Genomic DNA, 18,398 nt, shown 5'->3' with positions numbered 1-18,398 from the left:
TGATAATTGTTGGTGTTTTATAAGGTCTCAGTATATTTTCAGGCATTCTTTGTGGCTCTAGATAGCTATTTGATAGCATAATTTCCTAAATCTTATGTAATTAAGAGATACAATATGTGTATATAATGTGAAGTTATTAGAAACAATGGCACATTATTAAATAATTTGTTATTGATGAATTATTGGAAGAGGCCGAGGGCACTATTGGTAGTTTTATATTTCAGGAGTGGGGCCATGATTTAGGTGACTAATCTGCTTTTATGTTCCTAGGTTTCGTAGCTTGACAACAGCATTCTTCAGAGATGCTATGGGGTTTCTTCTGCTTTTTGATCTGACAAATGAGCAAAGTTTCCTCAATGTCAGAAACTGGATAAGTAAGTGCTATTGTTTCCCTGTCTCCCACTCCCCCCTTCCCACAATACAGTGCTCTCTGAAATTCTACTTCTGTTGTAAGTTGTTTTGGAGGAGCTCCTAGTACTATTAAAAATGCTGTTTAAAGGAGCAAGGTTTTACTTTGGGGGCAAAGATTACTGAAATACTCTGCTTTTCCTAGTAATACTAACTTTGGTTTGTTGGGTACTTCTTATCCTGTAGGCACGTGGCAGCACTTTACATGTGGAAAACAGAGGGTGCTCTCATCCCCATTTTATAGATAAGGAAACAGAAGCCCAGAAAAGTTAAATCTCTAAGTATCTGTTTGCCTATTGTATGCTATCAGGATTCATATCATCCAGGGTTTAATACATCTATTATATAGACATAAATATCTTTTGAAGGCTTAGTAGATCATACCCCTGGCTCCATGTCTCTTCTGTACTCAGAGCTTCCTTTTCTCCTTTTAAGGCCAGAGCAGTTGCCAGAAGGATCCCATCATGGAAGATTCTAAAATTACACTGGCAAAAGTGGTCCCCAGCACTATACATGCACACACACACCCTCATCTTGGCTCTTTGGAGAGATCCTAATCTCTTAAATGGTTGGTTAGCAGCCACTTAAAATCCTGCCACTTCATCAAATGACAATTTGCAAAAGTACACATTTCTCTATTAGTTGTATTAGTGCAAACCTAGAGAATCTCTTGGGGAAGGCTGTGATGTTAAATTCTTAACATCCAAATCCTTAAAATGAAAATACTTATTAAAAATACCTACTATTTAAAAATAACTTGGTGTTTTGGTATTACGAAGGGGTCATTGGCTGTGGTTTTGATAGTAGGAAACCTTATTTTTAAGGAGTTTTTAAATGAGTAATTTATATGGTGCATCGTGATTTTTCAAAGCATTTTCACATACTTTGTAGTTGATCCTCACAAGCACCCTGGGTGCAGATTCAGACAGGTGGTGTGTCTTTATTTTAGGATGAGGACTCTGGGCCTTGAAGAGTAGTGCTGTCCTTGGAGGACGTGGAGTTTGGCTTTCCGTTCAGTAGCCTTTTATGCTCTTTCTTAACTAAGTTGATCATTATGGGCTGAAGAGCTATTTAATACTTTAAGTATAGGTTCCTCAAATTTAGTTATGCTCACTGGGCTTCACTTTGTTAAATGCCTGTGTTGCACACCTCATTATTTCGATTAAAGCTGAATGATGGTGGCTATTTCTAGTGCTTTATCCTCAGCCCTTGCTCATCATCCTCTTCTTTGTATCATTGTAACAAGTTCTGAGGCTTTAAGTCAAACACTGTAAGACTCTTATTAGAGATGTGCTCATAGAATCTTAGCATTGAGAGATCATCAACCCACCTGTTTTCACAGATAGAAATGGAAACTCTGAGACAGATAAATCTTGCCTATCTGGACTTTTTAGCTGATTAGATAAATAACAAAATTATGTGAAATTATATGTAATGTATGCATTTTATTTTGTTATCCTTATAGTGTAAAAGAATTCTTATCGTGCAATTAGGTAGAGAAAATTTATGCATTCTGCAGATTTCATATCTTCAATGGAAAGTATTCTCCCCCAACCCGCCTTTAAAAAAAAAAAAAAAAAAAGTGTTCAGTATCAGAGATAATAATATCAAATCTTAATTAGGAATAACAATTGTCTATACATTTTATTTTTCCTCTGCTTATTAGCATTTTGAATATTACAGGGATTATTCATTTCTTCTTTTTTTATGGAAACAAAGGCAGTGTCGCCTCTTAAACAAGTAGCTGACTCCTGGGCCCTGAATGGCCTGGGGGAGAGGAGAGCAGGTCTGTACCTTCCTTTTAGCTTCTCCAGAGCTGCCCTGGCAGTCAGTTCTCTCTTGACTCCAAAGCTCTCCATGCCCTTTGGGAAGGTGATACATGCCAGTTCAAAGGTGAGCCCTGCTGAATTCAGAAGACGGAACAGAGAGCTGAGTCTTCTCTGCCTAAATCTGATATCTGAAAGGAATCGGGTAGTGTTGTATTCACTTATCTGTCTTCCTAGAGCTCAGAGAATGGACAGGTCATGCCCAGAGTTATTCCTCGAGTGGCAGCCTGTTTTGTAAAGAAACTTTAAAGTAGCCTGAATTTCTAAACATTGTTTCTGTAGCTTCACATGAGTGGTATAAAAGCCCAACAGGTATATATTTTACATGTTTTTGCCTGTATATTTTTATCCCTATTATTCTGCCTCTCTGAAGAGCAGTCCCCACACCCACTCCCTCCACACCCACCCCCTTTTTAAAACTGGTTAGAGTTCTACTTATTCTTTAAAATCTGGCAAATTATGGGCTCCATGAAATTTTCTGTAACTGTTGTTGGATTAAATGTTTTCCTTCCTCGTAACTGCTATATTTTGTACTACCTATAGGATTTTTAGCACATACCACCCTGGGTTGTAGTAGTTATTTATGTATGTGTCTTTTTCTTAGTGAGATTTTTTTTAAAGAATTGATTAATTTACTTTTTAAATAAATAATTCAGTCTTCGTAGACAAATTAGGAAGGAAGAAATAAAAGGAAAAATCACCAATAATCACACTTCCCAGAGTCTCCAAAATAAACAAATACTAGTAAACGTCATTAATGGTAATACTTACCTAGCACTTCTAAATGCTTTAACATATTAATTTGGTGGTTCTCAAGTAGGAGTGTGCATCTGGATCACCCAGAGAGCTTGTTAAAACACAGATTCTGGGCTCCATATCCAGCATTCCTGATTCAGTAGATCTGGGGTGGAACCTGAGAATTTGCATTTCTAACAAGTTCCCTGGTGAGGGTAAGGCCCATGGACCTTACCGGGAGAATCACTGAATTAACTCACTTAATCCACACCTTAACCCTGTGAAGTAAGTACCCTCATTATTAACATTTACAGATGGGGAAACAACTTTCTCAGGGCCACACAGCTAGTAAACAGCAGAGCCAGGGCTCGGTCTTGGACACAGTCGGTTCTGAGTTCATGCTCATAATCATGACACTGGACATATATGGGGTTAATAGAGCACAGAGCCACTCTGGAGACCAGAAAGGTTTCACTGTAGAGGTAACTATAACTGAGAGGCAAGTCTTAAAAGAAGGGGTGGGGATTCCCGGAAGGAAGGTTGTCGTTGGGTATTCAAGCACATGGGGAGAGCATGTGTACCAGCCTGGAGAAAAGAAAGCACATGGCAGTTATTGGAAACCTACACAGTTTGGTTTTGCCAATGCAGGCCTTGTTCCCTGGTTGTCCCTTGAGGGCAAAGGTCAGGGCCCTGAAATTCTGCACCAAGTATCTGGCCTATGTTAATAATCAGTGAATGCTTGCTGATTAGATTTTCTCTTGATAAGATATAATGAACATGACTTTGTAATGAGGAACTAAAATGTCAACAGTTTTTTGGTTAACCATGATAAAAATAAATTAGGCCATACCAACTTTGAGCTATATCTTATTGTGGAAAGTTTGGGCTGCTTTAATTTTATTATGGGGTATGATGAATACTTCTTTGGGAGGTAAAACTATTTAACTTAGTGAAGCTCTTTCTGTTTAATTGCTTTTTTTTAAAAAAAAGATTTTATTTATTTATTTGACAGAGACACAGCAAGAGAGGGAACACAAGCAGGGGGGCGTGGGAGAGGGAGAAGCAGGCTTCCTGCAGAGCCGGGAGCCCGATGAGGGACTCGATCCCAGGACCCTGGGATCATGACCTGAGCCGAAGGCAGTGGCTTAATGACTGAACCACCCAGGCACCCCTGTTAAATTGCTTTTTAAAAAAAGTGTGCCTATTTACAGGTTTTCAGGTAAAAAGAAAAGCTGTGAAATAAGAATTATAGTCTTCTGCTTCCCCTTAGTTCTGGTGACAGAGTCATTTCCTATTTATTCTATGTTTTCTCTCATTTAATCATATGTCTGTCTTATTTAAATTGAATTGGTTCTGCCTTAGGATAAGAGAAAAATGTGAAAACATTTCAGATGGAAACAAGCTAGTTCATAGGAAGACAGTTCTTTTAAAAATATTGCTATGGGGAGGCACTATAGCTTTATGATTAGCAATAAGAACTAAAACTTCTCCAAGTTTTTTTCAAATGACCTTCAATAGAAAGATAACCACAGGTGTGTGTGTAAATGGTCATTTACATTCACGCGTGCACTTTTGGAGGGTTAGCGAATTCTCCTCTTCCTCTCTGATATAAATAAGGTGGGATGTGTGCTTAAAGATAACTTTACATCTCTGTCCCATCCATTCAGTTTTACAGATTAGGTTATTGATGCTTTGAAAGCATTCTATCATTTCCTTATGTCCGTACATCCACTTAGAGTTTCCAGAGCACTTTTGCATATATTCTCCATTGATCACACACATATTATTTACCTATAATAATTTTTCTTACAGGCCAGCTACAAATGCATGCATATTGTGAAAACCCAGATATAGTGTTATGTGGCAATAAGAGTGATCTGGAAGACCAGAGAGTAGTAAAAGAGGAGGAAGCAAGAGGACTTGCAGAGAAATATGGGTGAGTACTTTTGTGGAGAAATCTAGAGAAAACATTCCCAATTCAAACATTAGCACATGAATGGATGACAGAAGATGCAAAAGCAAAAAATTGAAACACACTCAGATGTAGGCCTTGGGAAGTATAAATACCTACTTTACATATTAATATTATGTGATAGTGGGCACCCTAGGAAAAACATTGGGTGAGGGCCATGCTTCAGTCCCATTTTCTCAATCTCTTGGTGTTTAAAGACACCTTTGAGGGCAAATGCCCTAACTATATAAGGCTGCTTTCCCAAGATGCAAATAGGAGATGCATGGGGTAAGAAAATTCTCTCTATTCAGCAAGAAAATTTCAAAGCCAGTTCATGTGCTGCTGTAGAGAGCCCCAGCATACAAGAAGACCTATCGGCTTTGAAATTTCTATGCTGGGAGAGCATAGAAATTCCCATGGTTTAGGCTGTGTTTTTGTGGTGGAGAATCATCTAAATACTGTCTTCTTCCTTGAACTCTGGGAATAGGATCACAGTAGCATTAATTGAACATGAAAGAAAGGGTTAGCCGCTGCTTATTAAAATGTCAAGGGTATCTCTACAAAGGAATTTGTGCTTTACTTTCTTTCTGCCTCTAATACAATGAGAACTCAAATGTGTATATATTAATTACCTTTAATATAAGTGGGAGGCAGCAAGTGGAGTTGAGAAGGAAGGGAAGGGAGAGAGAGAGAGGTAGGGGATGTTACCCAGCTACTGGCCCTGGTTTTTAGGCAGAATCCAAGGAAGCTAGAGGAGGGCCTTTCTCTTTTTATTGTGTGACAACTGCTTTGTTCTTCCTTGGACTGATGGAGGGGGGGCAGGGAGTTGCTGAAATCCTTTGAACGTGGAGGGATGTGATAAGTACTTCTCTAGATCAGTCTGGGGGTAGTGGCTGGGGTGAAGTGAAGGGAGGAAATACTAGAGACAGGGAGATTGTGGTGATCTGTTAGATGGCTAGGGGCTGCATTTGTGGAAAAGAAAAAGGACTAAATCAGAGAAAATAGGTAGGGTGGGGGCAGAACAGGATTTTAAATCTTTTTCAATTCTAGGGGTGGGGCAAGACAGCATGGGGTTGGGGAGTGTATCCATTCCCATCAACTATACTGGCTTACTCTGGCACAGATTTGCAATAGGTTGTGGGGGTTTTCACTCTAGGGTAGATGGTGCCTAACCATGTTAGAAGCACCTGAGGAGCTTTTAACAAATGCCTGTGTCTGGGCCTCACCTCTGAGCTTCTGAGGTAATTTGTCTGGAGTGGTTTATCAGGCAAGATTCAGTGGAAGAAACATACTTACGTATAAAGGGATTTGGTACAGGTGTTTGACCTTATGCACTTGTGGGAGCTGGTTAAGTAATCCTTACGGTGTTATTTTGACACTGAAACTTGAAGTCCACAGGTCAGGCAGTCAGGAAAGGAGGGTGTTTAAGGTGGGGAGAACAAACACCAGCTAGGACCCATAATGACAGAATGAAACCTGCCTCCATGCTTGTTGCCTCTGACCTGGATGGTCTGGGTATCCTAGAGAGGCCAGGGACCTTTGTCACAGGGCTAAGCACGTGCACCTGGCCGAGGAGTTGGAGAAACTGAAGGAGGATCTTGGGGAAGGTGGAGCAGGTCCACATCTGGTTGCTGGTTTATGCCAACCAGACGAGCCAGCAGGTCAGCAGTGATGTATGAGAGCTTTGGAAAGGCTGCTGCTTCACTTCCACTCCCCAAACTCCCCCAAACCTCTCCTGCGATCCACCCTAACTGGAAAGGAAATTCTCAGAAATGTTGTTCAACCTTACCAAGATGACATGTTACAAAACCTCCGCAGGTGGGGGCCTGGGCATTGGTGTCTCTTAAAATCTCTCCACATGATTGTCATGTTAGAAGTACCTGGGGAGCTCTTAGCAAATACTTGGATCTGGGCCTCACTTCTGATCTTCTGACACAGTTGGCCTGGAGTAGTGATTCTGAGGTGGAGGCTGGCAAAGCCCCACAGGCGATTCTGATATGCTCTTCTACTCTTGAAAGACACTCAGGTAATGTGGTAGGAAGGAAAGAGGAAGGCCAGATACCACGGAGAATACTGAAGTGTCGAAACTGGGAGCTGGGGAGCTATGTTGCAAGGGGGTGAGAAGGAAGTAAGTGATGAAGCAATGGAAACTGTGGACCTAGACCATGCTTTTGAGACGTATGTTAGTGAGGCCAAAAGAAAGAGGGCATCTAGAGGAGTTAGCTAGAGCCAGCAAGTATGTTCTCAAGTACTGGAGGGGAGCCAGGATAGACTTCTTCCCCCACTGGGTTTCTTCAGCCTTTTTTTGTTTCTTCTGTTCTGGTTCTCAGGATTCCACTTCCTTCCTGGTAGCAAAGAGCCCGGCATTGCCTTCTGTCTGTAGGCAGAGTCTGGGGAGCCAGGGATTGTCTTTCATCTGTGCCCAGCTCACAAGGTCTGGGGAGTACTTCATAAGGGGGGCTCAATCTCAGGTTTCTGAGTTAAAATGAGAGAAGGGATTAGCAGATAAGATAATGGAATCTATTGGAGAAGAAAGGAAAGAGATGGAAACAGAATTTCCTTAGGAATTAGGAAACATAAAATACTGTTCTGGGGGCACCAGGGTGGCTCAGTTGGTTAAGTGTCCGACTGTAGGTTTCAGCTCAGGTCATGATCCCAGGGTCATGAAATCAAGCCCCATGCAGGCTCCTCGCTGGGCATGGAGCCTGCTTAAGATTCTCTCTCCCTCACCCCCAACACACATGCACTTGCTCTCTCTCTCTCAGATAAATAAATCTTTAAAAAATATAGTTCTGGCTGTTTGGCAATTTCAGAAGCAAAAAGAAACAGTTTAGTGCATATGCATTTCACAAATTTGGCATGTAAGTTTAATGATTATTTTCACAGATTTTTTTTTTCATTTTTAATCCTATTTTTATTGATTGCACATGTACTAAAGCGCTATGTTGGTCACTTCATCTCCATGCTAATAGTGGTAAAATAGAGTATGGTTAATGGCACATCTTCGTATCGTTTGTATGTTGTCTGAGAAATTTGCATTTTTTGTTACTATTGTGCTCCTTTTCCCCCCCAGTACCTAAAAATGAATCATCGGTTCATAGTGCTTCTCTTAAATATACATGCACTTGGAGAATGAAAGACTATGTCTCAGAAAAATTTTGCAAACCTAATAAAGAACATGTTATAGTACAAATACGGAAAATAAATCTGTGAGGACAAATAAATCTGAGAATAAGACTTTCATGCAGTAGCCAAAAATGGAAAGGGTGAATTGAATGTATGATGAAGAACATCAGAAATTTTATGTTTAGTAGACTAAGAATATATTAGCCTCTAATTCCCTGTAATTTTTAGGTTTTTCTAGAACAAGGGCAAAATAATGCTTTCTAGTATGTTATATTGAAGATTGTCAATGAAGTCAGAGAAAGGAGCAAAACAAATGTTTGTCCAAACTTGTCCTCCTGCCAGTCAAAATGAGAATGGGCTACACTGTTGCCAAAACACTTTAAAAAATAGCTACAAAGTCCAATATGTAAGAAGAGCAAACAGAACCAGCATTGGCAACATTCCTCTTTGAGGTGATACTATTGGATCTCAAACCTTAGTGTGTAACAAAATCACCTGAACTCTGGCTCCCCCCCCCCCCCGGGGGAATTTCTGATTCACTATATCTAGGGTGGAACCCAGACATTTATGTTTCTAATTCCCAGATGTTGCTCCTGCAGGTGGTTGAAGACAGCACTTTGAGAACCATTGGTGTACAAGTCACAGGTGTGCGTGCTGGCAGACACTTTCCTTGACACTATAGTTAAATAAATCATTATGCACAGAATATGAAGCAGTTGTCTACTGTGCCATGCATGGGTGAAGGAAATGTGCTTAATGACTCATCACTGGAAAATCCATGTTTGAGGAAAGAGGATATTTTTTCTCTCTCACAGCTGATTAAATCAGCTGTGATACAGTTTGGGAAGGGATGCTGGGATTGGTACTGAGGGAGTGCCAGCCATAACTGGGCAGGCAAGGACTTAGTGAGTAAAAATAGCTGCATCTAAATGCCCTCCCATTCTTCCTTTTTCACACAGGATAGTTGGTGGTCATTACAAGCCTTTCATTTTTGATTCTGAGTTGAAGGAAATACAGAAAATTGTGAATACGATGAAAGCATAATAATTGAATGTGTACATATTTCACGTGCTGTACAAAGGAATGGGTAGAACATTTTTTAAAATTGAGAATAACTGATATATAACATTGTATTAGTTTTAAGTGTACAGTGTAATGATTGGATATATGTATATATTGCAAAATGATCACCACAATAAGTTTGGTTAATATCCATCACCATATACAGTTATAATTTTTTTCTTTTTTTAAAGATTTATTTATTGATTTGACACACACACACAGAGTGAGCACAAGCAGGGGAAGCTGCAGAGGGAGAGGGAGCAGGCTCCCCGCTGAGCAGGGAGCCCGTTGTGGGGCTCGATCCCAGGACCCTGGGATCATGACCGAGCTGAAGGTAGACGCCCAACCGACTGAGACACCCAGGCACCCCAATTTTTTTTTTCTTCTGATTAGAACTTTTAAGATCTACTTTCTCAAGGGCAGCCAGTTTAAGATGACTTTTTCCCCACTAGAGGTTGCTGGCTATTGATGAGGAAGGTGCTCAAGAGTTTCTGGTTAATCCAGAAATGTGTTAATATTTATTTACATTAGTAATATGAGAACAAACCATTTCTGGGTTTCAAGTGGCTTAGCTCAGTGTCCTATCTAGTCTGAACTAGCTGAAATGTGACATGAATAGCTTGATCTCAAATAATTTGATTCTTTGCATACTTTATAACATCCTTCCTTCACTTAAGAAATAATGATGTATCATTGGGTGGGCATGTTTTAAAACCACACACACAAGCTAAAACTAAACATACAAGACTGATTTTCAGAACCCCACACAACTCAGTGGAAGATCTAGATTTCATTTGGCACAATCTCCTAGGTTGAAACAGCCCATACACCAGCCATTTCTTGTAAGTGCTTGTTCATTTAGCATTCAACAGACTATGAAAAGTAGTGAGACTCCTATCTTAATTTAGTGAAAAAATTTTCCATAATATCTGGATCCACATGTGAGCCAAATATCTAGAACCATTTGACAGAACCATCAAATACACTTGTTTTCATTCCTGACAACCTCTAACTGTAATCTAGGATCTTCTGGTTGGGTAGAAATAAGAGAAATCAGCTTGGTGTGGACCCTGACCTATTGCATAAGCAGGATATAGATGCCCTGGTGAAAAACTATAAATGATGATAATACCCCTCCATCATTGATTTGAAGTAGTTTGCCATTTTGCTCATTTTGTTTATTTTAAAATCTGTGATTAATCTATTTCTTTTTGAAAAATGTACCAAAATTGGTGTTCTGCATGCATTTCAAACAGCTGTTAAGTGGTCATTTTTGGATTGCTATCACAATTAGCTGCACAGGATTTTTTCAAAAGTTTGACACTACCGCCCCTAGTAATGCTACGTTAGCACCACCATGTGGAGAGAAGGAACAGTATCGCTCTCTATGGTTAAAAAAGGGGGACAGTTGATCCTCTTGAATTTAAGCTAATTTTACTAAATTTTTGCCTAGTAAGTTTTAGGAAAAACAGAATATTATTTTTTAGAGAAGGAAAAACCCCATTAGATTAAGATTTATTGAACACTTGCTGGATGCTAGGCTTGTGCTAAGTCCTTAACATGTATTATCTTGTTTCCTCCTTGCCATGACCCCATGAACCACTGTTACCCACTTTACAGGTATGGAGAAGTGTTCGGATAATGTAGCCCAAATGCCTTCTAAAAGTGAACATCTTCTAAAAGTGGACATAAAATAGTACTAACTCCATCCTCTAGACTCCTTTGCCCTTAGGACAAGCTGAACAGTCCAATTTTCAGATGTGAACACAAAGGCACATTTCTGTCTCTGGAGCATTATTTTGTTGTGGAAAGGCTTACTTCAGGGTCTTCTCTGTGGATCTCATTTGCTTCTCCTCTGGCAGCTTACAGAGTGGAGAGCAGAGTAAAGTGAACTCAAGTATTCATTAATTCTTGTAGAAACAAAAACCGCATTACCCCAAGGTGTTCAGAAGACTCTGAATGATTAGTCTAAAGATTAAGATTGTTGGGGTACCTGGGTGGCTCAGTCGGTTAAGCATCTGCCTTTGGCTCAGGTCATGATCCCAGGGTCCTGGGATTGGGTCCTGCATCGGGCTCCCTGCTCAGCAGGGAGTCTGCTTCTCCCTCTTGCTTGTGTGCGCTCTCTTTCTTTCTCAAATAAATAAATAAAATCTTAAAAAAAAAAAGATTGTTAACCAGACTCCCGGTCACATGACCCAGAGGTTCACAAATGGCAGGAAAATATCCTTGAAGGAGAGAAGGTTGTTCCTTGAATTTAGAGTTCTAAATCTAAACTACATCTTATTAAAAGATGTACAATATTAACACTAGTGACTTTAAAAAATTTATAACTTAACTCCTATACCCTGAAGTTCTACCAATTAAATACTTAAGTTAGTAAATATATTAGACAATAGCTTATAGGTCTGCTAGAGGCACCAGTCTTTTATACCTTAGTATTAATCAGTAAAGTAAGATCCATTTCTCTCTGCATTTGGTGAAGATCACTTGGGGCAATGAGGAATCTGATGGGGACTTATGGTAGGCAGATACTTTGGAGCATGAAGCACTTCAGCAAGGACAGGTCTGAGTGAGCCATCCCTGATGTAGGAAAGGAAACATGGTCCCAGGTACTAGAATTTAGGGCAGTACTGTAGATCGCTACCTTATGGATTAAATCAATAGTTTGTAAGCTAGTTTGGGAATTTAGTGTTTATAATGTTGCTCAGGTCTCTTGGAGCTATGACTCTCTCTGACTCAGTGACATTTTTTCTATGGGATAATGTGTTCTGAGTGTTAACAAAATTACAAGCAAAATTTTGTAACCTAACCTATTATGTGTTGGAAATAAGAAACATTTATCAATGATACACATGTCAAAAATGATACATTTTATATGTGTCAGATTCTGATATAAACACTTTAAATGTTAACTCATTTAATCCTTATAAGAAGGTACTGATACTATTTAGTTTTAGGGATGAAGCAACTGAGGCACAGAGGTTAATGGCTTGCTAGGGTTATATAGTTGCTAAGAAGTTGTGCTAGGATCTGAATCCAGGCAGCCTGGATTCAGAGGTTATGCCTCTTAACCAGTGTCCAAGATGTTTGTAACCTCTATGCATAGATTTTTATGGTTTTTAAAAGGATTTTCAACTATGATTTCTCATTTATGCCTCAAAAATAACTGAGCAATTTTCAGGAGCTGAGAGGGAAAAACTATGGAAAGTAGAAATAGCTTAATGGAAATTCAGTTGAGGAAATCAATGAGGCTCAAGATTTGAATTCGAAAGCTACTTATAATGGACTTTGAGGGGATTTCAAAAAATTAGATGTGCATTACTATGATAAGAAAGTTCTTCTGCTCAACTTCTTTCTTCCTCTCCTCTCATCTTCCTTTCTTCTTCCCTCCTCTTCCTTCTCTCTCTCTGTTTGCATTTCCAATTTCAGCTTACTATTCTTGGGGAGAGGGATGAATTTTTCAGTTGCTTTCTCATGAAACAATTTATTTCTGAATGGTGATAGAATGATTAAGCCTTCTTTTTAAGCATGAGAAATGTTCTGTAGACATTAAATGATTCTTCATGGTATAGTTGAGAAAGTGTAGGATGAAGAAAATATAAATATTGAAATTTTGAGAATTCTCAATCTCAAAGTATTCCTGTAACAATGGCAGCATCAAACACTGTTCCATTGATTTAGCTCAATAACATCATAAGTACTCGACAAATAGATGTTAAATCCCCACAGAGGATGCCCTTTTAATACTTGGTAATCAAATACTGCATGTGGCCAGGGAAATGGGAAAGATGCATTATCTTCTTCTGTGGATAAGGCAGTAGTTGAAGGTGGAATTAAGAAGACTGACAACAACCAAAGATGTAGCCAGGCAGAAGGTTTAAAAACATTAAGACCATGTATTTTGCTCAGCATACCATTCTCTGATTAAGATATTTTAGAGTCCGTATGAGGGGTCTGAACATGAGCATGGTAGAATCAGTGGAACAACCATGTCTTGCAAGACTCACAGGTGGGTGGATAAATGCTCAAATGAATTACAAGTTCCTCAACCAGTTTTTAAGAGCTATTCTAAAGCAGAAGAGGATTGCAGAGGTCCGGTTGCAAGGCCTGTCAGCTCCTACAGGAAGTGTTCAGATAATAAGACAGTATCATGATGAATCATAATGGAGAAATAGCCTTCCATTCCTACACATGTACCCCCTAATGTGCTTCTTAGTGATATGAGAAGCTAAGCAATTGGCGGAAGATCTGTAAAAGCACTAGGAAGTTTTAAAAAAAATCTATAAAAGCTCTCATTATGGAAGCTGCTTCTAGCCAAGAAATAATAAAAGAGTCACTGACATTGTAATCAGAGTTACTGATGTAGTGTTAACATGCTAGGAGAACACAGGAAAACAAAGATGTTCTCCAAGAAAAGTAAGAACTAGCGGAGGATTTTAAAGTCCCTAAAAATGTAAGGAACACTTTACTGGATTCAATTGCAGGACCCCCTGAGGTTCTCAAACAACTTTCTTTTGCAGTTTTTATATCTCAGAGCATGTTGGTCAGATTTCTTACTAAATAGCAGAAATGAACTCAATAGTTGGAGAAAATAAAGTTCTATCATCGTTTTCATGGCTTTAGTAAGAAGCAGGAAGAATGTGGAAGTTGATTAATCCTCTTGCAAAGACTAACCCACTGCAAGAAGACTGATTTCTCAAAATTATGTGAGAAGCAGGCTTATGGTTTTGAAACTGTTTGGTGAGTTATTAAAAAATTAAACATATACCAAGGTCCTTGGATAACAAAAGACTGATGTCCTTGAGAAACTCTGAGATGCTGTAGATTTCAGAATGTCTTCAAGTTTATGGTCCAAGAATACTGCCTGGAGTTGACAAGTGACAAACACAGCCGGTGAACTTGCATTCCTCTCTAATGTCAGTCCCACCCCAAGTGCAGCAAGCCAAAAAGGATTTGTTTTGGAAATCCTCATACAAAGTAGATTAGTTTGGAGCCAGTAGAATTTGTGGTTAAGATTCTGCTGGAATCAAGCAGGTGTGGATTCAAAGCCTAGCCCTGCTACTTTCTATCTTTATGAAATTGGGCAAATTACTTCATCTTCCTGAGCCTCAGTTTAATCATCTGTGAAATGGGAATGAAAATTTCCAGAGGTTTTTTTTTTTTCTATTAGGAAGTCAGTGTCAATTATTTTATTGTCTTTTTTACTTTTTAACGTACCCTGTTGTAGTAGTGTTTTTTTTTTTTTAAGATGTTAGTTATTCATGAGAGAGAGCGAGAGAGAGCACGCGAGAGAGAACAAGCAGGAGGAGGAGCAGAGGGAGGGAGGGAAGTAGGCTCCTTGGCAAGCAGGGAGCCCAACGCAGGGCTCTATCTCAGGACTCTGGGATCACCACCTGAGCTGAAGGCAGATGCTTAACCGACTTAGCCACCTAGGAGCCCCTGTGGTAAAGTGTTTTTATTGTCTTATATATTTATACTCATTTTTGAAGTTGCATTATCATGGGGAAAGGTCACGGTCTTTTTCCTTCTTATGTTGTTGCCTGAGTTGTCTCCATCTTGCAGAATCCCCTACTTTGAAACTAGCGCTGCCAATGGGACAAACATAAGCGAAGCAATCGAGATGCTCCTGGACCTGATAATGAAGCGAATGGAACGGTGTGTAGACAAATCCTGGATTCCTGAAGGAGTGGTCCGATCCAATGGTCACACCTCCACAGATCACTTGAATGAAGAAAAGGAGAAGGGGATCTGTGGCTGTTGAAGAGTCCAGTGAGCTACACAATAACTCAAGTGGTCCGTGTCTGTGATCTTTTCTATGGGTGATATATGTGGCACAGAGAGAGATGAGCAGGCATTATGTACAAACTGCTTCTACCGTCCCACTTAGACCTCTCCAGTTTTAAAATTCATTTGCTGCAGCTTTTAAATATTTAAGATTCAGCCCGAGAGTTATGAGAAATATTTCACATAGCCAAAAGTGCCTTATAAGACCTTAACCCATGGCAGGAGATGGTTCAGAATTGAGGATTTTGTAGCTACAGAAGAGTGCATTTATTATGTAGAATGACTAAAGATACCATCACCTGCCTTAACATACATCAGTCCAGAGTCTAACACTCAAAATCTTAGATACAATTATAAAACTACCCATCAGTCTTTAATCCAAATTAAAAAACCCACTTGTACTGTGGGTGACCTTGTAAAATGCCATCTAAACCACTTGAATGTTAAATAAGAATATACACAAACATCAGTTCAATGTCCTTGAGTATTAATTTATATAAACAATCTCTTTAAAATGAATATAGCATAAATTATGCTTATATCTGTAGACTCTGGATAAAGTGGATTGACCAATTGTATACTCACTGAGGTTCTTGTTGGTAGGAAAGGGGTTGGGGGTGAGGTTAGGGGTATCTTAATGTAGTGTGAGCAACTGAAGTGGGGCCTCTAGCTCCCTGCTATATTCCTACTGCTCTGAAGGGCTGATTGAAGGATCAGTGAATTAGATTTTTATGGCTGTATTTCATTGTGATCTGTGTGTTTATACTTGGCCTACATGCTGGCCACATTTGAACATAGCTGGTGCTTATGCTGAAGTTATTTGGGATAAGTAAGCATTTAGCTTCTTTTTTCTTTCATATTTATAATGTTGGTCTGGCATCCTCAGACTGCAGTTTTAATTAGCTTGTGAACTACTAATCTTTTGTCTTCACCATCATGCTTTATATTATTGATATTTGCAACTTGTTTTATTTTTACATTGGTGGAATTAAAGGAATTAGATTTTAATTGCATAAAATGTTTGCTATTTGGTAGAAGAAAGTTGTATTTAAGCAGTTACATTAATACTATAACTCAATATAAGAAAAATGAAGCCTTAAATAGCCTATATTTTTTATTTAGATCACAGGCATTTATTGTACTCTCTGGGTCTTGCCAAGGTCATGGATTCCTCTGCATTGTCTAAGTGTCTTTATATCAATCAACTTTAAAATATGCTTAATGGCAGGTGTTTATAAAGGTCATAGGGGAAAATTCTTATTTATTAAAGAAAGTGGTTTAAGTAAATTAGATTAAAATTTCCAAAGAACTTAATGGTTATTTAGGAAGAATTACCATTCATTGTAATTTAAACAAAGAATAAAAATAAATGTATTTTGTGGTGGCAAATGATTGGAAGAACTGTAATTAGAAAAATACAGCCATGATGGAAGTAATTACTTTTACATGGTAATTTTCAAATAGCTGTTTTTTTTTAATTTTTATTATGTTAATCACCATACATACATCTTAGTTTTTGATGTAGTGTTCCGTGATTCACTGTTTGCATATAACACCCAGTGCTCCATCCTATTTCTTTGGTGCTTCCTTCCTACTACTCCCTTAAAAAACTTAGCTGTGAGTAATGAGATCTTATATATTTCTATCCTTGAAATGAAGACTTCTTGTTAATACTAAGAAAGTCATTGAGTCCTGTGCATTTGGATTGTGTATTCCAGTAAGGAAAAGATCCAGACATTACAAGGGCAGGGTCCTAATCACAAACAGTGCCTTCTAAAGTTGCCATAGACTTCAGTTTAGCAAATCATAATTTTATAGCTACGTATCAGGCAGCATTTTATATGGTCTATTATGTAGTTAAAAAGAAGACAATATTTATATGTTTCACTTTTTTCAAGAACCAAACAAGCAATTAGCTACATATCCCATTGGCTTTAAGCATAATACACAAACATATACATGATATAGTGCACATGCAAGAACCATCCTTAACTATTGAAATAAATAACCTGTATTGTCTTTGAAAATCCTTTGTTTGAATTTGGTATCGAAGTATCATTTTTGTGCATCAGTGTATTTTTCTATTTATAAGACTGTGTAAAAGTAAAGTGTATCCTCAGTGAACTTTGTGCCAAGTAAGCTTATAATTAAAAAGTGGTCTCGTCTGCCAAGTTTGTGTGTGAATATGACTTCATTATACCTCTCCTTCTGAGGTATTCTGGGGTATTCTGGGGATTCTGCTCAGCATGGAGTCTGCTTGAGATTCTACCTCTCCTTCTGCCCCTCCCAGCTGTGCGCTCTCTCTCTCTCTCTGATAAATAAATCTTAAAAAAAAAATATATAAGCTCCATGACAAATGGGACTCAGGCAGCTTTCTTCAAAATTGTGTTGCCACTACACAGAAAAGGGCCACTACACAGTAGGTTATTGGTGAACTGCACAAAGGCCTTAACTGGCAGCAGGGTCAAATGAACGGGTTTTCAAATAGGAGTCTGTTAATGTTCAAAGAGGAGTAGAATTTGAAAATAAAAACAGCTTCAGAAATGTTTAGACAGGCTCACATATGTTTATCGTTTATGTGAGAAATTAGGAAATCTGAGAAGTACATTCTGTATCTTAAAGTTGATGTCAAGATTGCTAACAATCTAAAAAGTGTTCAAAGGGAATGTTTTGATTGACATTTTTATAAACTGGAAATTTCTGTATGGTATTTCCAGGTTGTCTATTTTTGGCAATATTGGTGACTATAACTGGAAAATTCTTCCACTATAAAACATTTAGATAATGCTGAATAAAATATAATGAATGTATTTTTTAAATGTAGTGTTGATCTCTCAATAAAGTAAGGGAAATATCCTGTGACCACCCCTTTCACCCCACAAAACAGTAACAAGGGCAACAGCAATGGCAGCAACAGAGAGAAATTTCAACAACCTGATACTGAGTGTGGTTTGCTTTTGGTTTCATTTCGCCAGTATTAATAATCAAGATGCTTGGTTTTAGTGACTACATGCCATTGGGAGAGAAAGTCTTGGATATGGCAGAGTTAGGGCCCTGGAATGGAGAAGCCCTCACCCCTAAACAGACAAAAATCCAGGGCCCACTCTATGTCTTAGTCTCTCCTGAGAAATGTATAACCTTTTACACAGGTTTAGGGTTCAAATTTATAGTACCTATTTTTTTTGTCTGCGAATGGCTAAGCCAAGAAGTTAACATTAAAAAAGTGATTTGTGGTTGGTAATACCTCTGGACTACTTAGTAGAAGCAAAGCAAAATCTTTTCAGAGAGAACATCTCCACCCATACTTTACAGGACTCTTCCAGAAAACAATCTACTAAGGATGAACTCAAAAAATGACAACCCATTCCTTCCCTACTCTCTCAGCCTCAATCATGAGCAAGGGTCAGTAAACCCAAAGCAGCAGTATTTTACATGTAAGGACTTCAAATAATATCAGATGGGGACCATAAAGTAAAAATGTTTAAGAAAATTACAAACGTAAGAGG

General features: G+C 38.6%; 1 protein-coding gene across 1 annotated transcript in view; it reads left to right on the top strand.

Annotated features, from left to right (window-relative positions):
- RAB27A (RAB27A, member RAS oncogene family) overlaps positions 1–17,063 on the top strand; it is a 78,399-nt gene extending 61,336 nt beyond the window's left edge. Inside the window, exons 5-7 of the mRNA XM_028099900.2 lie at positions 271–374; positions 4,782–4,905; positions 14,671–17,063. Of these exons, the coding sequence (XP_027955701.1) occupies positions 271–374; positions 4,782–4,905; positions 14,671–14,869 (427 nt within the window). The 3' untranslated portion in view covers positions 14,870–17,063. The remainder of the gene's footprint in view (positions 1–270; positions 375–4,781; positions 4,906–14,670) is intronic.
- Positions 17,064–18,398: the final 1,335 nt, after the last annotated feature.

The sequence above is a fragment of the Eumetopias jubatus genome, unplaced genomic scaffold (assembly GCF_037043125.1).
Source record: "Eumetopias jubatus isolate StellerSeaLion01/CBP00866 unplaced genomic scaffold, mEumJub1_p1.0 scaffold_7, whole genome shotgun sequence".
NCBI lineage: Eukaryota > Metazoa > Chordata > Mammalia > Carnivora > Otariidae > Eumetopias > Eumetopias jubatus.
Note: the sequence above shows the minus strand (reverse complement) of the source record. Positions and strands in the feature narration are given on the sequence as shown.